Below are 25,234 nucleotides of genomic sequence, written 5' to 3' on the forward strand. Positions count from 1 at the left end.
TCTGTGGCCTGCATGTGGTGACATTGTGCTCCTATGGCAGTGGAAGCCAGGTCATTGGCTTAGCGGGGGTGTGTGTTTGCATGTGTGTGGGTGTGTTAGCAGGGACTGAGCCAAGTGTGAGCGGGAAACACTGTCACTCTCACATAAACAAGGCTGATAGTGGAGAGAGGCAGTGCTGGGTGGGTAGGGTTTTTTTGTGGGGTGAGGGGTGGAAGAAAGGATGGAGAAATAGGCTGCTGTGGTGGAAAGTTGTGCATTGACAGATGGATTTTGCACGTGTGTGTTCGAGTGTGTATTCTTAGTGGTTTGTACTAATGGCTGCATTGTGAGTGCACATGTTCATGCATATTTGTGGGTCTCTTCCAGTTTGTATTAGATGGAATGTGTGTCTGTGGGAGTGTGTGTCTCCCTGCCAGTAAATGTTGCGTGGGTACGTAAGTCAGATCCACATGTACTCTTGCAGGGACTTTGCCCTTGTTTTCCTGTCAACAATCTGTTTTTCTCCTCTGCTGCAGGGGAAGGGGTTTAGGGGCAAATAGGGGGCCTCCTCTTCCCCCTCTTCTTATACTCTCCCCCCCCCCCCCCCCCACTCACACTTTTCCCACTTGGATTAACCATCGTCCTCCCACCCAGACCTTGTTTAATACTTTCCCTTCTTTCTTTTACTGTCGTATTCTGGAACTGAGTCCAGTGTGGGAGGTTTCGGGGTAGTGTTTTTTTGGTGTGTTGTTGTTGTTAGGGACCATCAGATGACTTCCCCTCTCTACAGGGAGTGTGTGTTTGCTCTCTGCTTGGAATGCAGGCCTGTGAAAATGTCTGAATAGATGGAATGTGTGTGTGTGTGTGTGTGTGTGTGTGTGTGTGTGTGTGTGTGTGTGTGTGTGTGTGTGTGTGTGTGTGTGTGTGTGTGTGTGTGTGTGTGTGTGTGTGTGTGTGTGTGTGTGTGTGTGTGTGTGTGTGTGTGTGTGTGTGTGTGTGTGTGTGTGTGTGTGTAGGTGTGTGTGTGTGTGTGTGTGTGTGTGTGTGTAAGTGAACACATGTAAGGCATCTATGTTAATTTGAGGCAGTTCTTTGAAAGTTGTTGTTATTGAAATCTGCACACAATCTGATGACAACATTGCAGCTCATGTTTTCCCCTCTAAAAAGGCTGCAACGTCCTGTTAGCATAATGTCTCAGTTGTTTAATTAATCATCTAATTCATTCCATTATTAGATATCCCCCATTCCACAGAGCTGCGCTTACAAAATGATTGACAGCGTCATTTTGTAAGAGCAGGTGCTCTGAGACCTTTATAGGCAGACTATTTAAACTTTAAAGGACTAGTTAGACAAAGAATAAAAATGCATTTACTTAATTTTCTTACCAAAAGTTGAATGAGAAAATTGATTCGACTCTTGTTAGCTAACTCAAGGTGACAATGTGTTTTTCCCTGAACAAAAAAATACTGCTCAGATTGGCTAACCCTGGAAGATATGTATGCATCATTGTAAAAACATTTTTGTGGACTCTAAGTGGTCACTTTATGTAAGCTATATTTAGCATGTTATGTTGTGAGGTTTAGAGGTGTTGGTCATTTCCTTATTTGTGCAAACGTTAAGCTAGGTCAAGCTAACGTACTGTTAGCTGTGATCTTACAACGTTTTGAGACCGATCTCCTCATACAACTGAGGAATCGCAAGGGAATGATCTTAAATATTTTAGTTTATACTATGTTACTATATGTTATTTTAATATGAGGATAAGTACATTTTCTTCATGAAACCTTTGACAGCTGTCATCTTTTTAACCATGATAACAAATGGACACGATAGAATAACAACTTCTTATTCATTATCAGCACAATATCCTCTTGTTTCTCAAAAAATATTAATGTTATGCAAAATTGAAGTTCAAAAATGAAGTTAAGACTGATTTCTGCTTCTGGAAAGCCCTCTTCAGAAGCTCAGAGCCTTTAGCAGCAGCACAGTCTGTGTGCAGTTCACTGACCTGTCCTGACTTGATTTGTTGATGCAAAAGTTTAAACAACTCAGACACATGTCTCACTGCCATTTGTAGACGACAAAGTGCAAAATCTCGAACTTTACTGTTAACTGTGAAATTCCTGCTACATTTATGTATATACAGTATATACTGCTTAATCTGACCGCTGTTTCTCCTCTCACCTTGTCTCCTGAAGGTGCTGGAGGATACCACAGGGGTCCGCCGGGTTGTTGTGACTCCCCAGTCTCCAGAGTGTTACCCTCCCTCTTACTCTCCCGCCCTCTCTCCCACACACCACCTCCCCCCTTACCTGACCCATCCTCATTTTATCCCCAATTCCCACTCTTTTTATCCACCTGTCAGTCCCGGGGATCTGTCCCCCCACCAGTACTACCAGCACCACCTTCCCCCCATGTATGGTGATCCAGGTACTGACATGCTGACTGCACGTTATTCTACTATTCGATTTCTTGACTTGGTTTTATGAGTAATTACGAAATCCAATTATTAATCAAGTTACCAATAAGCTTCACAAAGATCTTTGAGTCTGACAGGTTCTCCTTTCCTGTCATCCTACAGAAATCATCCCAGTTTATGGGATGTCTAACTTCATAGGCAGAGAGGAGACGTACAGTAAGCCACAGCCCAAGAAGATAAAGGAACAGAGACAACTAGAGCGACAGAATCGACTTAACTCTCCTCCCTCCACTCTGTATAAGGGCAGCCTGGGGCCAGCACACAACGGATACAGGTGACCTTAAGGCTTCTGTACTTTTAATGTTTTGATTATTATTATCTCAATGTACTTCACGGATGTAAGTGAACAATGAAGCATCTTAAAGTTACTTTTTTCATTGTTGTTGTTGCACAATAACCTATTCTGAGAAACAGTGATTTTTGTTTTTGAACACTTTTGACTCGCACATTAATTACACACGTTCATGTGGTTGATATGATGGCTGCTTTAGACTGCCAGAGCGATGTCAGCAATCATGCTGATTTGATTAGTTTGAAGATTAGGCATAAGCCCTGACTTGACTGATCCACTTAAGTTATATTTTCTTTGTCAGTGTCTTTATAAAGTTATTAGTTTCTGTTATCAGTAACTGTGCCACATCTCCCCTGACTTCAAATGTCCACAAACATCTCCACACAGAGTCTTAAATATTTGGAACGAGGTTTGGTTTTTGATTAGTGCCCTGAGTTTAGGTACAAAAAGTTGCATCAGTACAATCAAGGTTGTTTTTTCAGTTTTTTAAAGTCGATAAAATCTCAATTGCTCGATCACCGCCGTATGAATGGAATATGGAAATTCAAGATGCAAAGTTGTACAGTAACTAACATGAAATACCTTTACACATTTGTTTGTGACACAGCAACAAATCACACGCCACGTCGCTCGGGTCAGTGGGGTCGGGGGGCGGAGTCGGCAGCCCAGGTGGGAAGAAGCCGGAGAGACGACTCCGCAGCAGTCCACGAAACAGTGAACCAGACACACACACACAAGGTAGGTCAGACCCTCACAGAGAGCAGAATTTGCACTGGCTTCACAGTGTGTTGTAAAGTCTTCTTCATGAATAAATGTGATGCACAGAGATGCAACAAGGACACACAGCTGCACTGCAGACACAACATATACACAAGGACAGATGATTAAATGATCAAGAAGAATCCGAATTCACAAATCGTAAAGTTGTGGTTCTTTTATTGCTTACATTTTTTTGCTATCAGTGTAGGGCCTCTTTTCCTTCCTCCCTTCATTTTATGTGACTGCTTTTGTCCTCTTCAGCCTCAGTCCTCCTCTGCATTCAGGCAGGCCAGATAAAACACACCTTTCGTTCCTCCTCTTTCACATTTTTGTATCTCGAGGAAAGTCACCCAAAAAGAATGAATGGATACATGCAACCTCACAGGAGTGAAGGGATCCGTTTGAGGGGGGGAGGAGGTGTTGAGGTGTGTGTGTGTGTGTGTGTGTGTGGGGGGGGGGGGTTGTCTGGGTAACCACATAGCTGAACCTGTCCCTGAGCACTATCGTTTTACCCTCCCTACAATACCAGCCTTGTTGGTGAAGGCTGAGCCACAGGTGGGGGTGGGGGGTGAGGTTGAGAGGGGAGACAGGAGGGGGAGGAGAGCCACATACCTGTAGAGCCCTGCGTGAGATGAAGGAAACCTTTGAGCGAAGATTTAGACACCACAGCCTTATCACACACACACACACACACACACACACACACACACACACAAAAAGTGCTTTTAGCAAAGACATGAGGGCGCACACACACTCACACTTTGTGTTTTCTTTATCGAAATAAAAAAAAAAAAAACTTTTACACTTTAGATGAACGCTCAGGTTATTAAAAAGAGCAGAATATCTCATTTATCCACAAATACACACACACACACACACACACACACACACAACACGCCTTCTTCTGCAGAAGTGATGACAGAAAAAGCATAAAGAGACACGTTAGGTCATCCACTTGTTCTTTGTAGCTGTCAGACACTTTATTTAATTTACCCTTCTCGTCATCAAAATAACTTCAATCCTTTTCAGCATGGCGTCACATCAGAGGAATAATACATATGTGGCAGCTGTGGGTGCGTGCCTGTTTCCCTAAATTCATCAGATGTGTTTAAAATCTACGAAGAATAAGGTTTGAGAAGCTAACAACGTTTTCATGAAGCTAAATATTTTTGGGGGATTGAAAAAAAGTTTGTTTGCTGTGCTTATTTCAGAATGCACATTTGTCAATGACTAAGGGTGATTTGCTGGATGGGCAGCATGAATTCAAACGCAACTCACTGGCATTTGATTGGTTCGTTTCTCTGAAATTACCAACAAAGCACACGCTCGCCTACCTTGAGCTGCATCTCACCATGCTGTTGCCTTATTTTCTTGTGTTTCTATTCGACAGTGGTCCACAGCTGTAAACACATTACAACGGCTCCAAAGATTCCCATAAGGAAAGTGCTTGCAAATTCAGATACATGCATAAGAAGTGTTTTTCCGTTGCGTTTGGTGTATACATTTGTTTAGTCCTGTCTTTGCATTATCAACTTATTTGCACACTGAGTTATTTATGCAGCACATTGCCCCTTGTAAAGCATGCCTCTCTTTTCGTACATTTTCTATCTGTTTTTAAATTTGCTTTGTTTGAAAACTTGCAGCCTGTTTCTTAAAATGTTTTGGCCCGTTTCCCCCTCTTCAGTCGGTGAAGATTATCTATTTTTTTGCCGTTGAGATATGTTCTTCATTCCAACAGAGATGAAATGTATTTTAGTTTTTCTTACTGAATAAAAAGTTCCTAAGCAACATTTTTTGCATCATAAAGTCCACTGAACATGCTGTCAGTTGTCATGGCAACACGCGGTTGTTGCCCTTCTCTATCATTTTGATGAGTTTTTTTTTCAGGGACAACATGATCTTTAATAAGATGTGCTGATGAACAGACAATTTTACAATAGTTAAATAGCAGGAGATGTAACATTGGGTTATTAGTCACATAAAGAAATGCTTTTAAACCTGCACATGTATAAGTGTGCCCATATACAGATACAAAACCTAGGCACAGAGGAGGCAGTGTGCACAGCTTCTCAGAGTACACACACACACGAACACACACACACACACACACACACACACACACACACACACACACACACACACACACACACACACACACACACACACACACACACACACACACACTCTTCAGGCTTACATGTAAACAGAGTTTCTTATTAGATGTGCGCCAAAGCAGGAAAAGACGAGTGATGTCAACAACTCAGTGTTTGAGTTTAACAGTTTCATGTTGCACTTAAACACACAATAACACATATGACAGACAGGAGCATGTCAGCGTGTCGTCTGCTGTCTGTTCTGGTCTGCCAGGATCTCAGTACTGGGCTGGAGATCAGGCTGAGTCAGCTAGATATATCACACAACACACACACGCACACACACACACACACACACACACGCACACACACACCTACATGCACTCACACCGACGTATGCACAAACATCCCGTGACTGGGCTTCCTGTAAAACAATCAGAGCATGAGGGTCCAGAGGATTGGCGGGAGGTAGTGGAGGAAGAGGGAGGGCAGAGGAATGCAGATTTGAAGGACAGATGAGAGAGGAGGGAGATGGACAGAGGGTCAGTGTGGAGAATAAAGAAGAAGCAGAAGTCCAACATCACAGAGAACGGAGAAATAAAAAGCACGAGAGAGACGGAGAGTTTAAGAGCTGAGTACAAACATTCCGACTAAGTTGCTGCTTGGCTCGACGCATCCCAGTCTGGTTCAACCCTGAATACCACACACACACACACACACACACACACACACACACACATACGGCCGCCCACGCTTTGCCCTTGATGCCCTTGCCGTGTGTGTGTGTGTGTGTGTGTGTGTGTGTGTGTGTGGGGCTATTGCCTCAGTGCCAGTAAGGCAGCAGGCTGACTTGGCGAGCACAGTGTCCATTGCCCAGTAATGTCAGCTCTGCAGGCCCGTTTTCAATAGAACTGTGCTGCTTGCTGAGCAGAAACAGATGTGGGCCCCGTCCCCACTGTTCCTCCAACTTGGCTCTGCATCATCACCACCGCAGATCCTGTCTCTCACTCCGAGAAACTGGGATTTCAGCAGAAACAGATGGGCCAGCACCCTTAGCGCCTCCATCTTTGATTCTACGTCATTCCCCAAGTGTTGTAAATGTAGAGGAAACTTTTAACTACAATGTTCTTGATAGTTTAAAATGTTTCATCTTTTTTCCTGATGTGCTTTTAAAATCCCAAAGGAGTTCAGTTTTCAGTTGCACAATCATCTCATCTTACCAAAATAAGGGAAAGTAATTCATGTATCATCGGTGTTGACATAGTGATTGTAAACCAGATGTATTTCAAAAAAAAAAATTCCGAACTTGCCAAAGACAATCTGCCAAAAAAGATATTTGGAAACAGGGATAACCTGACTAGAATTTAATCGTCTGTCTACTCTTGGAACGCTCCCTGTCCCATACTCGCTGAAATGATGGTGTCATATTTACATACAGTTCTTCTTCACCTGTCATTTCAAATAAACAGTTTGTTTTCGTTTGCAGACTTCATACCATCTTATTACAGTACCAGCACAAGTACACTTTTACCTACCTGACCAAGAAGATATTTATACAGAAAATGTGCTATATATCCGAGAAGTTATTTGTCACTTGATTTCCATAAGATACCACATGTAATAGCGGTATCAGTGGAAGAGGCAAATAAACATCTTTTGAGTTTCCGCAAAAAGTCTAAGTATTACAAAAAAAAAAATGCGATACGGAAGGGTATAAGTGAGAAGGTCAATGCTGTTGGTAAACCACTATACCATTCATACACAGCTGGGGATTGTACCCTTGACCTTCCGGTTTGAGAGACGATAACTTTACCAGCTAAGCCACAGCCACCCTGAAAAAACTCCCAGTTATGGTCGATTAAAATGTAAGTTCCAGCTCATCCCATTTATAAATAGTGCCTTATTAGACAGTTGAATTATATGGTTCAAATTCCAAATAAAAAATGTTTCAAGTAATGAGGGCTGAGCTGGGGTTTAATTTTATTTTTTTAATATATATATTCATATATTTTCCTTGTTAAAAAAATGCCTTTGCATTTGTGTGTAAAGTAGAAAAAAAGTAATTGATCACAAAAAAGTAATGAGGACTAATGAGTTGAAAATATCAGGTGACAAAAAAGCAGTACTATAAAAGAGAAACTGCTTTTCTATGCAGATGACATAAGTGTGTGTCTTCTTTGTTAGGGATGCAAAGTTTGCTTTCTGTGCTGCGTTATACTTGACCCTAACAGAGTTTCCTACCAATTAAATTTCAGCACCAATGAACTGACACTTTTAGAACAATGACAGCGTCATGAGGAGGCTTATAAAATCCCAACGTCCTGTAAGGTTTTGGTGATGTCACCCTTGTTAGCGCTGGTAGCCTTTGACCGACTCATGACTCAGCCCTTATATTAACATCCTCCTCACGACCCTCCTCCTGCTCTAACAGGACTGGAACACTCTCCCACCCATCCCTTAGTCGACTGTTTTGATGTGGATCGCCATAGTGATAATCTCAGCCCCCACCCGACCCCACCCCACCCACACACTCTAACCCCTTCCCACAAACCCAAATACGGCCATGTTTGTAGGGCAAGATGGAGGGCAGTGGAGTGGAAGAAAGAGACTAGAAGAGGAAATGTAGAGAAAAGGACCAAAAGGAAATGAGAAAGCTGAGAAATGGAGGACAGGAACTTTGGGATGAATGCAGCAGAAATAAAAGGGGATGTACAGAAAATGAGAGAACAAGGGATGGCTTTAACAGCAGAGGAATGTCTTTCCCGCTGATATCACGTAACAGGACTGGAGGGATTAGAAGGGGAGGTAGTTCTCGCCAATCACAATGAGTACAGCAGACATTTCCAGCTTTACAGCTGAATGAACCTTGTGATACAAGCGATAAACTGGCTACATTATCAAACTACAGCACCCAACCGCACTGTGTTAAACACGTCTCGGTTTCATGATAATACATGTTTCATCCTCTGCTTCAAAATTGATTTAGAAATGTTGAATCTGACTTTAACCTAAAAATCAATTGAACAGACAAAATACATACACACATGCTGCATGATTAGCGCTTTAACTGCCTCTCCTTTTAATAGCTTGAGTACTCCAGTAACCACTAACTGATAGTACCAGCTTCATATCCTGTCACAAACAGCCTGTCAGAAAATAAGTGGGGCAATTCTTGTTATGTAAATTGATGAAACGGATGGGTCTTTAATTAACGTTAAGAACCTGTTATTTACGCTGCTCGTTGTGTTTTGACTCATAACCACTGAATGATTCACCACTGATTTTGAAATTCATGAATCTGATCTTGTACCTTATATTGTAAAGCAGGGGTGTCCAAAGTGTGGCCCGGGGGCCATTTGTGGACCTTGAGTGGATTTTTTGTGGCTCTTGACTTCAAATCGAAGAATCAGAAGATTTTCGTTCTTTTTTTTTTCTTTTTCATGTTAGGGAGGGGGACCTATAAAAGCCTGACTATTCTTTCCAAAACATTAGAACACAACAGTTTCCCACTGCAATTAGTTATTGTGTATTTTCATTATTTTTTGAAGAGGTCAAAATACAAAAAGTTCCTTCCAATATTTAAAAAAAAACTAACAAAAAAACCCTGTGGCCCGTGAGCGATTCTAACGCGACAATTTTGGCCCGCAAGAAAAAAAGTTTGGACACCACTGTTGTAAAGGCATTTTTAAAACCTTGTGAAAGTCCTATGTTTGTATATTATACAATGTTATTTATGGCACGCGAACATGAACCTGAATGACAACCTCTGAGCTCTGTTACGTCCATGTCGAAAAAGGAGTCTTGGTCATTACACCAAGTAATCAATAATTATTTTTAAGTGACAATCAGAATAAATCAACTCAAACACCAACTTTAACAAGTTTTGTTTGGCGTCTGTCGCAAAAAAAATGTTTTTAATTTGTAAGTCTGAAAACTATGAAAATAAAGTTTGGCAATGTGAGGCTTTCCTGCAATTGAACCCACACAAAGAAGATTTAAATGATAATGATTTCAGTATATACATCGCTGGCATTTTGCATTCATTGGACAAGAAGTCACATAACAATTTTATTTCCCTTATATTATCCCATTATTCTTTTTTAATTTAAGGCACACACAAAGCTTTTTTTTATATATTGCCAGCTTGATGTGGATGGGTGGTAATCCACAACAAACAGGCCCAATTAGCATTTTTTCAGCAGTCATTCAGACGTAGACTCTTCTGTCCCAGTCTCCCCATCTGTTTTGGAGCCTTTCTCCTTTTTTCAGCCTCTGTCAATCTTTCTTTCTGCCTCTGCAGTCTCTCCGTCTGCCAGTCTGCGATCACTCTCTCAAGACTTTTTCTGGCTGAGCAGGGTTGGATGGGGTCAGGGTTCTGAGAAACTCATCCCCCATAATCCTTCACTGCCTGGCCAGGTCGCTGTGCTGTTTTGCTGCACGTACACACTTACATAAACACATGTGCACACATTTGTGCTCTTCTAGGAAAAGCGGAGAGAGTTTATGTGTCGCTTGGCATGTGGCGATGCTCATCTCTCGCCATAGTGAGAGTGCTGCAGTGGACAAGGTCTCTCTGTGTCTCTCCGTCTACATTTACATGCACACATTAAACCCCACTATTGGGAGAAATTCAGTCGTGGCAGCGGATTGGAGATTGTAATTTAATGTGTTTAAACTGAGCCTTATTTATTTTACTTTAGGATAAGTTTGACTTTGCATTTCATTGTTTTTGACAAAAGGAAGCAGTGATCATGTTTCTTACCCTCTCTGCTATAATTACTTTTATTAATGTTATACTTTAAGAAATGGGAAAAGTCAGGTTTTTTCTCGCAGAAATCAAGCTGTGATAACTTCCCCTGATGAGGGAAACTGGATTTCTCATTAACATAAAGTCCAATAAATCAGATTTCTTCAGAAAGATAACCAAACTAAAGTTCTTATTTGCATGTCTGTCTGATTAGCAGTTTTATTATTAATGGAGATTTTTTGCCTCCAACCTCTCCCATTTTCTGTGCTCCTCTTGTTTCTTGTTCTTTTTCCTGTGCCAGGCTCTTGGTCTGTCTCTCTCTTTAATCCCCTTTATAAACGATTAGGGCTCTGGCCATGAGAACCAAACCTTCACCATGACAACCATAATTTCAGGCATGTCCCAACGACTTCTCTGCCTTGTGTGTGTGTGTGTGTGTGTGTGTGTGTGTGTGTGTGTGTGTGTGTGTGTGTGTGTGTGTGTGTGTGGTTGTGTGTGTAGCCCAGCTGTTGAGCAGATGGAATGCTCACTATGCAGCAGATGATAATAGTGTGGAATCCGAGGTCTAGCCTCTCTCTACCGCCATTTCCCTCTTTCTTCTCCTGTCCCCTCTGCTCCTCTTCATCTCCACACCTCTGTTGCCCTACCTCAATTTCCTTTCAGCTTAGCTTTCCTTTGTTCTCCCTGATTAGAGGCTTCATATGGGTATCATATCTCACTTTGTTCCCTTTTCACAACACACACAAACCCTGCAGCCCCGCATGTGTGTTGAGCGGGGGCTGAGTGAGCGGCCGTTGCCACATTTTTCAAATATTTTTCTCTCAGTCTTAAAGGTCTTTTTTTGTCCCAGTTGCAGACAGGCTGCGTCTCAGAGCTGCAGGCCGTCATGCAGGAGGAATGTAACCTCCTCACTGTCAAAGTGACTCAGTTGTACTGTGACTCTATTTGCTTGTGACATTACAAATTTTAAAGTTTGTGGCCATGTGACATTAAAATATGTTGTAAAAATGTCCATGCATTTGAGGGACGGAATAGTGGAGCAAAAAGAAACCCTGAGAGAGCACAGCACAAATTATGTTCATAAAAATGTGCTTTAACCTGCAATTGAGGAGAGGGAGGAATTATTTCAAGTGTCCAGCATTTTGGAAGAAATATGGATTATTTTTTATTTTTATTTATTTTTTGCATACATTTTTAACGTTTTTTTTCGTTGACTTCAAGTTGGAGCTCTTCAAAGGCTGCCACAAATTCTTCTGTTTGAGTTCAAAAGTACAAAAGATGAGCAACTGTGTTCGAAAAAATCTGGGTCTTCAATAAAAAAACATAGATGATGCCTTTGAAGATGAATATGTTTGGAGAAATGTCAACTGCAACTCTATCTCAAATAAACATTTGTTTTGAGGTAACAAAGCTTGTGTGTGTGTGTGTGTGTGTGTGTGTGTGTGTGTGTGTGTGTGTGTGTGTGTGTGTGTGTGTGTGTGTGTGTGTGTGTGTGTGTGTGTGTGTGTGTGTGTGTGTGTGTGTGTGTGTGTGTGTGTGTGTGTGTGTGTGTGTGTGTGTGTGTGTGTGTGTGTGTGTGTGTGTGTGTGTGTGTGTGTGTGTGTGTGTGTGTGTGTGAAGCTACCTGAGGCTTGTGTTTATTGTCGTTACAGTCACTTAACTTACCAAAATGATTGAAAAGATGAAAAACTATGCCACGTGATAAACTTACAGTGTTGGTAAAACTGTTCAAAGACGATTGTCTAATGAAAACCAGAAGATACCTGAAGGCATAGAGATCAGTCGGCATCGTGCCCCGCGCTTACTGATGATGTCACTGAACTTCGTTTAATCCTTGCCTCACTTTGACCCAAGCCATCTTCTCCCTCTGTTGTTTCATCTCTTCTATTCCCCTCCTCTCTGTTGATCCCTGGCTCGCTCTTTGTCTCTCAATTTCCTTGTGTTTTTGTACCTAATCTCTTACTCAGACTCCTCTTGCCTGACCTCTCTCTCTCTCTCTCTCTCTCTCTCTCTCTCTCTCTCTCTCTCTCTCTCTCTCTCTCTCTGTCTCTCTCTCTCTCTCTCTCTCTCTCTCTCTCTCTCTCTCCTTCACTGTCTCTCTTTCTTTCTCTAAATCCCATTCTCGCCTGTTTTTGGCTCGACCTGCTGCTGCTGCTGCCCCCCCCCCCCTCTCATTCCTCTTCTTTTCCTGCTATCCGTTGCGCTCCTTCGCTCCGTCTGGCTGTCCTCAGTAATCAATGACAGGCAGTCAGACACAGACAGGATGTGAGGTCAGACGAGGAGAGGAAGTAAGGGTGCGTGGGCGGCACATAAACAGAAAAGAGAGGAGGTGAGGGACAGTGAGGACAGAGGACTGTGTATTTACGTTTGTGTGCGTCTGTGTGTATCTGAAGTTACACTGGGAAGAGATTCAGTTTCTGCTTCAGCCGTCAGCGTCGACTCTTTGTGGTCGTACTTTTTATTAAATGCTAAAACAGCTGGACCCAAAGACCACAGCGAGCCATAACACTCAGCGTTGAGGTAAAGCAGGAGTGTTTTTCAAACGTTATTACAGGTCTACTGAAATATTAAATAAATCTCTCACTTCTGTCACAGTTAGTGGGTTAGCCAACTTTATTTTTTCAGAGCGCTGAAATATCAGGCTGTCTGGTTCAGAGTAGATTTGTTTGGGCTGTACTTGGTTGCATAATGTTATCCTTAAATCAAGGTTATTTATAGTTAATATATAATAACTTGGACGCCATTTTGGTCCGGAATCAGCTGTTGAGGAATGATGAGTTTCAGGTCACAATACAGAATCAAAACTTCAGTTCTTAAAGGGAATGTTGAGGAAAATAAGCACATTTTCTTACAACGTATAAGGGGTTAGCTGAGCTTGGCTTAAATCTGAAATCTGCTGAGTTCTTTCTTTGCAATGCCCAAAATGATGCAGATGAGAATTTAATATTTTCACTTGATGCAAAAAGAGTTCAAGTGGTCAGCTTCTATCATTAACAGCTCTGTATAGAACTATAAGCTGATATATATGGTAGTGTTTATATAATAACTCCTGTTACAGGTGTCTATTATTGTTTGATTTATATCTTAACAGAGATTTGGATTTAAAGTATTTCTGGCTTTTGTTGCTTCATTCAGTTAGATTTTTCTTTTGGAGCTTTTAATATTATCTTACAATCTTTTTTTTCTTTTCTTTTCTTTTCATCTGGATGACAAATCAAATTAATTTAACTTCCAACCTCTTACTGACCATTGTTTACGCTAATTGTAGTCCTGAGTAGATCTTGGAAAAACTACAAATTAACAGCATCTTTTAGAAGTACCTGAAAAAACTAAGAAGTTGAAGTAAAACAGTTTGCAGGGTCAGAGAAAATTAGAATTTAATATCTTCCATGATCCTTCACACAAGCAGTTAATCTGAAGTCGATAATGTTTGATTTTTGACAGCTGGTGTTTGCTGAAGGTGACAGCTGAAAATCATGCTGTCATGGAATTCCACTTTCTTTCCTTTCTTGTTTTAGCCACCTTGGGCAAGTAGCTACAAGACGACTGAGTTTAGCAGGCAATATTCTCCTTTCTCGCTCAGCTGTGATGAATGGGAGGATTAAGCTGGGTCAGCCCGTTAGCTGACAAGAGCTGTTCATGTCTGGAGCTGCGTGTCTGACTCTGCTTTAATTCCATCAGAAGAGGAAAAAGTTCATTGGGGTTCAATCGGATGAAAGGGGACGAGTGTGTGCATGAGGAAAAAAAAAAAGAAAAAATTCAATGTGCCAATGTGTCGAGAAGTGATGCATAATGTGTGCCTCACCTGTTGAACTCTTCTCATACACATGCAAACACACTGACATTTACACACAATCATGCTAACACAGTAGCTTAACTCCCCTCCTCCAGTCAACCATCACCCTGAAACCTGATACCTGTGCACGCTCTCTCTCTCTCACACACACACACACACACACATACACAAGTAAATGCTCCCTCTCTTGTTGCTTTATTCTAAAACACACACGCACATGCAGAGAGGTCAAGTTGAGGTTGTGCTTCCATGACATCACTGTTGCCATGACTCATAAGTGAACCCCCCGGCACAGTAAGGCCCTCTCCTCATCGGAACCTGTCAGAGCAACACACACACACACACACACACACACACACACACACACACACACACACACACACACACACACACACACACACACACACACACACAGTTTCCCATTCATCTTATGCTCCACAGATTTATTAGAAACAAAAACAAGTTGATACACTTGTATAGTGTGTGTATTTGCCTATTTGATGGACGTCATAGTTGTGTACCACTTTAACACACTCGCCAAAGTGACTGGGTAACTTTTTCACACACGCGCACATCCTGCATGATTTACAGTGGTAAGACTCAGATGGAGAAAGCAGACCTCCTCTGGTCGGAAAAACCTCATCTGCTGGGATCACACAGGGGAAAGACTCCCACATGTGTACACACACTCACACACACGCTCTCTCTCTCTCTCTCTCTCTCACACACACACACACACACAAATACACACACTTCCATGCGTCCTCCTGATTAGAGTTTGATAAATCACCTTGAGACACATCGTATCACTGGACTAAACCTGTACTGAGTGTTTACATGATAACGATTTGTTGGAAAGTACTGCTGAATTTGATAAAAATGTATCTTTATGAACTTTAAGACTTCAGATCAAAACTGAAATGTAAAATAATTCACACAAAATGCCCTAAAGTCAAAGTCTCTCAGAGCAGAGTCTGAAATGCTCCAACTGCAAATAAAAGTGAATTATAGCACTTCAGGTTGATACGGCATTATGATACAATTTGACAGGATACAATGGAGACAATGTCATGCAATATACATGTAAATGATGACACAATATATTTGCCATATGACAGATTTGATGCAATGCAATAGAAACAGTCAAACACACATTGATAAGTCATTACGATGCAATAGAAACAAGGAGACCAAATACAATAGATATTTCAGATAGGATAGAATACAATGTGAAAGGAAACAATACAATACGATGGACACGACACGATACAACACATTATACATGTCACACTGTCCCTGTAGGTAAATTTGTTTTGGAGTCGAGTAATGCACACAACTACTTTTACAGTGATACAAAAAATAAAAACAAGTAAAAATCCACTTTAAAAAAGAGAAGCACATACCAGTGCCACACACAATTTACACTTCAGCAATATTGAACTTGTGGCATTTTTGTTAAACATAAAAAATGTTAATACGGAGAAGTAAAATAACTTAACTGCTCTTAGAAATCCATCTTGATCCTCATTTGAGGCTTGTAGAGTGAGATGCAGGAGCAGCGGCTTCATATAGACACACAGTCATTCTATATGTACTGCCATTGTCTAACTAATGTCAGAACAGGCTGTACCACAGAGCTCCAACAACGCACACAGGTGACGTCAGATTATCCTGGGATAAATATTCACAGGTGTAGGGACACTCGATTAAAAATGATACATCAGAATGATTGAATAATGTTTTCTATGGAATACTGCCTGCAAAGGTAATCTAGAGCTTGTATGAACAGAATAGTCACAGTGGAAAATGAGTCACTTCTATTTGTTTCTTATTTCGGGTGATTCTCATTATATTTCCTCAGGGTCAGGAATTCATGACTAATGCCTTTCTGTGGAACTCTGGATAATTTAGCGTTTTCTTTTCCATGGGCCATGTTCATCATGACTAGATGAGATGACTTGTAGTTGAAGAAAACAAAGAGTTGCATCACACCCTTGGAAAACACACTTTTTTTTTCTTTTTTTAGAATTCAGATCTGTTCTCACTTTATTTTTGGCTTGTTTTTGTCTTTTTTTTTACACATGACTGTACTTCTGTTCTGATAGAATCTACATATTTAAAGAAAGAAATAGCGAGGATCAAAATGCATTCGAGTTGAAGTTTTGAGCGTCTGGATGCCAACCTTGGCTGGCTGTGGATAAATGTGAGCCATAGACGCTTTGTTATCGCAGTAAAGTAGCTTCAGAGGAACCAACCGAAAAACAATTGTTCTCAGCAGCAATGCCTATATTCCTTATTTGCATCAGTTTTGACGTTTGGGATTATTGAATTTTTCATCTCTTTTCTTAAAATCAATTTTCTAGTTTGAATTGTGACTTCACACTTCTTACAATTTGCCCCCTTATCTCTCTCTATATGTCACACCACTGTGTCAGTCTCTCTCTCTCTCTCTCTCTCTCTCTCTCTCTCTCTCGCTCTCTCTCTCGCTCTTTCTCTTTATTTCTTGATTATGCTTAAAGTCGTTCCTGTAACTCATTTTTGATAATTACTTTTTTCCTCTCTGTGTCCTCAGATCATGATTCAGAGGGGAAACGAGTGCAAGACTTGCTGTCTACAATCGAAAAACCACAGGTTGGTATGCACAACGCCTCCCACGACTAGACACACACACACACACACACACACACACACACCCAAAGAGAGAAAATCTGCCTAACTTTTAATCACGTTCATCAATCACCTTTTGTCTGGTTCTGTCAGCTGGCATGAGTGTTCATGTTTTGTCCATATTCTCTGTGTTGATGTGGGTGCTTACATTAAACACAATAACTGTAGTGACTTGTGTTCATGCACTGAATTTAATTAAAAGTCATTTTAAAGGCGTCGGTAACAATCTGAGGAAAGGTTAATTGCCATTTAAGCTGTGCTCATCCTGGCCACATGAGGGCAGCATCTACTCATCAAAACACCTCCCTTCTCCATGCCTTCCTTCAGAAGCAGCATAACAACACTGTAAACACAAACAGCTTTTTCTCCCTCCCCAATGGACGAGCCTTGGTTTTGGGGAGAAAAACTGATCAAATGTAAGGTTAACAGGTTTGTCCGTTCCTGACCGAGTGATGAGAGAAAGAAAGAAGAGTGTAATAGGCGGGAAGGCAGGGCATGAAAAGAGGCGACGTACCTGTTTTGGGAGACACATTAGTGGTGTGTTATTTCTCTTCACCACTTATACTTCCTTTTATGGATTATCAAAGTCAGCACTGTAAAGTATTAAAATGGAATAGGAGAAGAAAAGACAAAGCGGACAGCTATAATGAGGCCTGCCTATGTGCCATTAGATGCTATTTTGCATCATTAGCTGCAGAATGATCCTGTCTTATAATATCATCCTCCATTTTCTAAATGCCTATAAGGAGGATGCAGTACTTGGGTATAGATGTACGACATATAGGGGCATGAAGCTTTGCAGTCACTTCTGATATAGTGGATGTGTCGCTTGATGGATTCAGCAGTGAAACGTACAGACAGACATGGTAGCAGGTGTTGCAAACATAATGTTATTTAAAAGAAACTTTTACCTCCTTCCTCTGCTTGTAATGTTTGTTTTCATAGCAGTGAGCAGCTTTTTGTTCAGCTCAATAAAAATATGGCAAAGAAACACGTTTTCCCCTCCCAGTCCTTGCACACATTTCTCAGACTGATTCTTTACTAGAAAAAAAAGATGTCTTCCATTTAAACTAAAACGGCATGAAATTAAAGGGTTAAAAAAAGGGACGCACTCTAAACATCCATCACCATGGATACTGGTACAGGCTCAGCTCGATTGTTTAGTAAACAGTTAATACATAATACAAGTTTGGTAACAGTTAAAAGTTAATGTCATAATATTCATCATTAACGAGTGGCTTATTAGCATGCTAATTTGTAGCATACTAGCTGCTTATTAGTCATAATAAGGGTCTTATTAGTACCTTATTCAACATGATCATATACTACAGCTGGTCATTAACTAAAAGTTTGCCCTGCCCTCCCAATAACTGTTTAATGATAGGCTTTTTGGGGGGGCTTTTCTATCTTTACTGGACAGGACAGTGAATAGAGTAGAAGCCAGGGAGCGTGAAAGGAGCCACAGGTTGGACTTGAATCTGGGCTGCCTACTTGGAGGACGACAGCATTCAATTATGGGCCGTGTCCTAACCACCAGGCCATCTGCACCCCCATGAATTATGACCTTAATATGTTTTTACCCAAATGCCTCTATAGCTAAGGCTAAATGATGAAACCTTAGTTTAAAGGGTTCTCAAATCTCAATCTGTAAATGTGTGAATTCCCAAAACAGTCCGACTTATATCTTCAGTTAACATAGAAACTGAGGAGTTGTTGATAAAAAAGGAGAACTTACTTCATGAGTAGATGTTCTCAGACATGTGGACACATTGATTTGATCCAAATCTCTGACTAAAACGGGATTTCTGTCTATTTGTCCTTTCCCGTCTGTCATACACAGTCGAGGCATGGTTGTGGTTTGTGGTGCCCTGAAGGCGCATTCATCGCCTATTCAGTGGTGGAAGTGGAGTCTGGAATAAATGCAGACTGTGCTAAATCATGCTAAATTAGCTCACCCACCATGAGCAGCAAGTTGAGCCTGCATAAGCATGCACACACTTACACGAACACACAAAACATTTCTTTCTTTCTTTCTTTCTTTCTTTCTTTCTTTCTTTCTTTTCTATTTGCTTATTTGAATTCTTGTGTACCCGAAAGGTTTTTTTTTCCAGAGCCATGAAGAGCAGGGTACTCTGGTTAACGTTTTAGATGACACTCTGTCTTCCACAGTCTAATAAATTGACAGACATATTAATAAGATACGGAAGAAACATAAATGTCTATTTAAAGTTGAAGCAAAACATGCAACTTTAAAAAAAGGTTTTTATCAACCCACTGTGTTTCTGATTGTAGAGAAACTGCAACTTATATTTGAACACAAATATGTCTGTGTGTGTGGTACAGGTGTCCAATGTGCAGGCACGAGCTGCACGACTCTCCTGGGCCCCCCCGGCAGGGCTGGTGAACAGGCATGGTAACGGGATTCCTGTTTCCTGCTCCTTCGAGGTGTCTCTCTCCGATAAGGGTCGAGACGGAAAATATCGCCTAATATACAGGTAGGAAACACACAAAAAAAAAACACATGCCAAAATAGTACACCTAAAGACGCATCCAAAGTACACCTGCTTGACTTTGTTTGTGTGTGTATGTCAGTGGTGAAGAATTGGAGTATCTTGTGAAAGACCTAAGGCCAGCGACAGACTACCATGTACGGTAAGGACGGTTTTTCTGTGTCTTTGACTTTCTGGGTGACATGATGACAGTGTTTCTATTCCTTTTGTATGTTTTACATCTCACGTTTATATTTTTCCCTCCATATTTAGATCCTAACTTTATATAGAGGTTTTGTTTCATGTAATATCTCACATCTCTCCTGCAGGGTGTCTGCGATGTACAACTCAGTTCGAGGCTCGTGTTCAGAGGCCGGTTCGTTCACCACACACTGCAGCGTCCCCGACGTCCCATTAACCCCGAAACTCTCCCATCGCACTAAGAGCACCCTCACCCTACAGTGGAAGGTACAGGCATGAATTTTTTTGGTCAAGTTTAATTGCATAATTATCATTAACTTAGCATAAATCAGGCTAATGCCTCCCAAATGATTCAGGGTTTTTATGTCTGATCTCAAACAAAATAAGCTTAAAAAAACAAAAAACAAAGTACAGAGTAAATTCAGCTTCACCTGGTTTACTCCCCGAGCTTGTCATCAGCAACACACACTGAGGCATTCTTGAATTGTTGCAAAATAACGTCAGAGCCTATCTCTCCGCCCTCTCTGACCCTTTTCCACACAAGTAATTTGTATCCGCTCACTCTGTCACTGATAAAGAGTGACATCACTCACCTAGACAGGATATGAGGCCAGTCATGAAAACACGGCAGGTATTTCGTCTGTCTCGGTGTCAGATTCTGTTATCCTCAGTTAATCTCTCTGTCTCTGTCTTGTCTCTTTTCTGCCTCACTCGCTCCATTTTCGCCATCCACCACAGCCCCCAGGCGACAACGGATCCAAAATCACAAACTACCTGCTCGAGTGGGATGAGGTAAACCTGTCATCTGTCATCTATTCTTCTTTATGTAAAAAAAAAAAAAAAGCACTTAAACCCATCACAGGTTTAATAGGTGTTAACGCTGAGCTTGTCAGATGAGATTTAATCAGCTATTTCTTTCATTTTCTTGCAGCCCATTTCTTTCCCTACTCTCCTTCTCCCTCATTGTTTTTCTTCATCTTTTGTATTCTTTTCAAAAAACTTTTATTGCAACACATCTTATCTCTGTTCTCACATCTTACTCCACTATCTTTTTTCCTCTTCCCTGTAGGGAAAGAAGAACAGCGTTTTCAGAGAATGTTACTTTGGGAGCCAGAGACACTGTAAGCTGACCCGGCTGTACCCCGCCTGCGGCTACACGTTTAGAGTGGCTGCACACAACGATATTGGCACAAGGTAATGTCGCCTCATCTAGAAATACAAGTACACACAAGACTACACACGTCATCACATAAACTTTTTCTTGTTGCCTGTTCACATCAACCAATGGTTGCAAATTCTAATGGGAGCAAATTGTTTTGGTGTCTACCATAACATGTGTCTTCATGATCTGTATACACCATAATGATCGACAGAAACACATGCGCCAGTCCTTCTGGGGCCATTATTCTGCATGTGACATGAGTCATTTTCCTCTATTTCCTCTCATCTCCTCTCCTCTGCTTTCTGTCATTATGGGGAGGACCATCTCGCCTGTTGTAGATGTTACAGTGGTAGGGAGGAAGAGATAGAGGAAATAAGAGTGAGGTAGGAGATACTAGCTCTATAGCTGGACTCAAAGTGGCTGTCAAGTGTTCTTCAGCCTGACTTCTCTTTAAAGCTCAAGAAAGTATTCTCTACACATGCCTGCTTTTCATTTCTCTATATTTTTCTTCATAAAACAGTTTTCCTTATGTCCCAGTAGGGGTGAGACAAAAATGACTACAGCAATATTCAAATATCAGTTTTCAATATAGAACAGTAAAGCACTCTAAACTGATTTTTCTGGCAAGTTGACTCACTGCGTCAGTAATTCATGACTCCTCAGAGTGGCCCTAATGACATGGATGAGTTTAACGTGGACAGAATTTGATTGGCCAACAACACATGTTCAAGTGAGAATAGAGAAGAATAGAGAGACAGTGGTGAAGTGAAGAAGTTAAAGGATGAAGCATGATCATTTGTGATGAGTAAAGGTATAAATTCCGAACCTTAGCTTTTTAAGGGCATTTTATATTCTTCAGTTAATCAAACATAGTGATGTATCATTTTTTGATTATAAGATTGCAACACATTAATTATCGCAGAATCCCTGTCTTGTGTTATCGTTATCTTAATCTACTTATCAGAAATCACACCAGAGTTACCCTTCCATTCCTTTCTTACAGCGCTCTATTGCTGGTCATACTTTTTTGTCTCCTTCCTTATTTTTATTCAAAAGTGCAGCCTCTCCCTCTTTGCTGAGTTTGTAATACCGAAAGCACAACCTCCCTTCACCTAAAGTAATTTTGAAATAACTCAATGCATTGCATTAGCATTTTGAATATAAACAGAAGTGTGGATAAAATGGAAATGTGTTTTTTTTAATTGTGTTTCTCGCAGTGGCTTCAGCACAGAAGTGGTGTTTTACACCATGGGCACCCTGCCCGCTTTGCCTTTGGCACCGCGTCTGGTTAGGGCAGGGGTGTCCTGGGTGACTCTGGAATGGGGGCGTCCCGAGGGCAGTCAGAGCGAGGAGCAGCTCAAATACACGCTTGAGATCCAGGAAGACCACACCGTAAGTACCACCCAGACACACGTGCAATTTTTAGGAAGTCTTTCAAACAAATTTCAAACACACAGGTGCTATAAACAAGGTTTTAGAATCTTCCAGGAGCTCTGTAATCCATTATAGCAAACGCAAACATGTAATTTTCTATTGTGAAATTTCTGTTTTGTTATTTTATTAAACTCCATTTATTGTTTGATACTTGAACTTCAGAGGAAGAATATACGAAGACAAAACCTAAACTAGGAAATACAGATTTAGAATATAGGGTAGGGTTAAAAGCATTTCAGAATAGCTAGAGGAAATGTATGTACCTGCAAGAATTAACACTTTAAAGAAGCTCATTTCACTCACACATAATGTTAGAATCACTATTCATTGCATACAGACTGGTACACTGAATTTAACAGATGCCAACAAAAATCTCACATATATGCAAAACAAACAAACAATGTTTCACTCACAGGGAACAGACTTTCATCCAAAGTACACTGGAGAAAACTTGACCTGTACTGTACAAGGCCTGAAGAGGAGTACACAGTATAAATTCAGGGTAAGTGACGGTAAATTGCAACTGCATGTTTGTTCCTCTTCTGTGTTGCTCTTTCTTCCTACTTTGTGTTCAAGCTAACCTTCTATCTCTGGCACAATAATAATAGTGTTAAAGAAAATGAAGTGGTCAATTATTTGTAAAACAAGAAATTCAAACCACTCTAATGTCTTTATGCTCATTTTAAAGCTAACATACCCAAAGCAGCCAGTTAGCTTAAATAAGGCTCTAGAAAACTCATTTTAAAGCATTTTTATGCTGATTGCTAAATTGAACGTGTTGTAGTGATTATTAGAGACACTGGTGGATGTATTTTGTACCTTTTTTTTTTAGAGCTAAGCTAGCTGTTTACCCTTTGTTTGTCACACATTTCACTTCTCATATATTGAGAAAGAGCATAGCTAGCTATTCCTCCCCTTTTCAAGTTTTTGTGCTAAGCTAACGCCTGATAGCTGTTGTTTTCAATTCAATTCAATTAAAAAAAATTATCTGTCCCAGGGGGGCAATTCAAGGAATTTTGTATTTATTATTGATTATCTCACCCACATCCTGAATGTCTGCATCTATAGTGCGTGTGAATATTGTTTTAGGTAAAAATGTCTCAAAATGATAGAAAGCACGATTGGATTTAGCATCTTCACAGAATAAGACTTTAAAGGTAATAAATAATGTTAAATTAAAGTATAAAAGTTACACACAAAAAACCTGTTTATATTACATTTCAAGGTCATAGACGTAACCTTCAAAGAGATAAGCCTCCATTATGTTTCATGTCAGTCATGTTCTTTCTCTGTGCGTAAAAATGCTTCCAAGGAATCCAACATGTCCTCGTGTAATTTAGCGTTAATACAAAACCCATCATTCCAGCGAGGAATACAGTATTTTACCACCAGGGAATTGGCTACAATTTAACAATAAGTGAGACTACTGCAATCCACAATCCATTTAGCTCGTAGAAAACACTGCTAAAAGCTGTGATAGCTTTTCATATTCTGAGGACATCTGAAAACAAAATGTACCCGCTCTCTGGAAGCATGTTTGCTTGTGCTTTAAAGTGAAGTACTCAAATAGTACATCAAACAACACATCTGTCACACACGCGTACATGTCCTCAGTCACACAGTTAGGCGAGGCAGCAGAAGCTTTATGTCCAAATCAACAACGTTATGATGATCACCCAGTGGAAAAATTGATTTTACATTGGATTGGATAATGGATGCCATAAACTGAAATGAAATGAAGGCAAGGAAGCAAAGAGAACCAGAGGGCTATATAGTAATAGCTCAGATTATTTAGAACAGTTTCTTAACGAGAGATGGATTTTTCTATCGACTCGTTCTCTCTGTACACTCCGTCTTTACTCCTCTTCTGTCTTGTTTTGTCCTTTTTAAAAAATCCATTTCTTCACGTTCCTTTACCTCCTCTCCTTCTTTTTCCTGTCACCTCCCTTCAATGCCCTTTAACGTTTCTTCACGTCCATTTGGCTCCCAACAGCTCATTGCATCAAACGTGGAGGGGAAGAGCAGTCCCAGTGAAGTTTTGGTCTGCACCACCAATCCAGACAAACCCGGCCCTCCGTCTACACCCTGTGTCACCGCAGCAACGCCATATGGATTTACAGTCACTTGGGGTAAAGAATGGCACCTGTACACGTACCATACAAGGCAGCGATAGAGATCCAGTAATTCACAACACTACACCAATTTGCAAAAAAAAGAGTTTCAGAATTCAGAAATAAAATTACGATTAAAGATGAAATTTTACTGATTACGAAGAGTTTGAAAATTACATGATTTTACTCACTTAGTAGATGCAGTCAAAAGAACATCATTGGAATTATTATTTTTGGGCTTTTTTTGACTGTATTGGAGAAATAGGACAGTGGATAGAGTTGGAAGTCCATTAGTCAGAACTTTGACACAGAAAGAGCCAGGACGTCGCAGTTCTTTGAATTCATTAATGGATTAAAGGAAGATGTTTTAAAAGATCTATTATTCATCAGAGTACTTAAAGTGTTTGGCTTTAAAAGGTGAAAATGTTCAGATTTAAAAGCTTCAGGGACATGAGCATTTCACCGTCTTTCACGTCTTCACTGGTGTTTTCAAATTTACGACGTTGTCAAAATCTATGAAAGAGTCTTGATTGTACTTTTATTTGAAGTGGTGATAGAAAAAAAAACTGTCAGTAGTAAGTTAGTTTGTAAAGTTAATTTGGTGTATCTAGCCATAGTAATGATGATAATAATAATAATAATAATAATAATAATAATAATACAATAATAGAAAACGGGCTGAAACACAGAGAAGGCTAATAAAGAAAAGCATCATGAGCTTCCAGCAGAGCTTGTTGCAGAATAAAAGTGAGATCACTGAAGAACTGCTTCCTTTGGGGTGTTATGATTTTGAGGAAGCAGTTCTTCTGTGATGCCTGTAATCTGTCCTGCGTCATTGCTGCAGGAGTCACAGCAACCTTTCTGAAATGCTTTAGACATGACACATACCTCACTTTCTCTCTCTCAACCACTCTTTATACCGTTCGATTTGACACTTGTAGCTCTAAACACACACCAACGTAAGAGTATGAAACATTGCCTTTTCTATGGTCTGTATGTTTTCTTTCTACGCTCTCATCAGCGTG

General features: G+C 40.6%; 2 protein-coding genes across 2 annotated transcripts in view; one reads left to right on the plus strand and one right to left on the minus strand.

Moving 5' to 3' along the window:
- Positions 1-25,234, minus strand: part of nceh1a (neutral cholesterol ester hydrolase 1a) — a gene marked incomplete at its 3' end in the record, with an annotated part of 204,343 nt that overhangs the window by 132,733 nt on the left and 46,376 nt on the right. The window lies entirely within an intron of this gene.
- The window catches only part of fndc3ba (fibronectin type III domain containing 3Ba), a 49,957-nt gene continuing 26,903 nt past the window's right edge, over positions 2,181-25,234 (plus strand). Inside the window, exons 1-12 of the mRNA XM_079369746.1 lie at positions 2,181-2,409; positions 2,561-2,732; positions 3,358-3,488; positions 16,718-16,776; positions 19,156-19,307; positions 19,405-19,464; positions 19,631-19,769; positions 20,241-20,294; positions 20,572-20,696; positions 21,882-22,056; positions 22,514-22,600; positions 24,092-24,227. Of these exons, the coding sequence (XP_079225872.1) occupies positions 2,394-2,409; positions 2,561-2,732; positions 3,358-3,488; positions 16,718-16,776; positions 19,156-19,307; positions 19,405-19,464; positions 19,631-19,769; positions 20,241-20,294; positions 20,572-20,696; positions 21,882-22,056; positions 22,514-22,600; positions 24,092-24,227 (1,306 nt within the window). The 5' untranslated portion in view covers positions 2,181-2,393. The remainder of the gene's footprint in view (positions 2,410-2,560; positions 2,733-3,357; positions 3,489-16,717; positions 16,777-19,155; positions 19,308-19,404; positions 19,465-19,630; positions 19,770-20,240; positions 20,295-20,571; positions 20,697-21,881; positions 22,057-22,513; positions 22,601-24,091; positions 24,228-25,234) is intronic.

This window comes from Symphodus melops (assembly GCF_947650265.1).
Source record: "Symphodus melops genome assembly, chromosome: 19".
Taxonomy (NCBI): domain Eukaryota; kingdom Metazoa; phylum Chordata; class Actinopteri; order Labriformes; family Labridae; genus Symphodus; species Symphodus melops.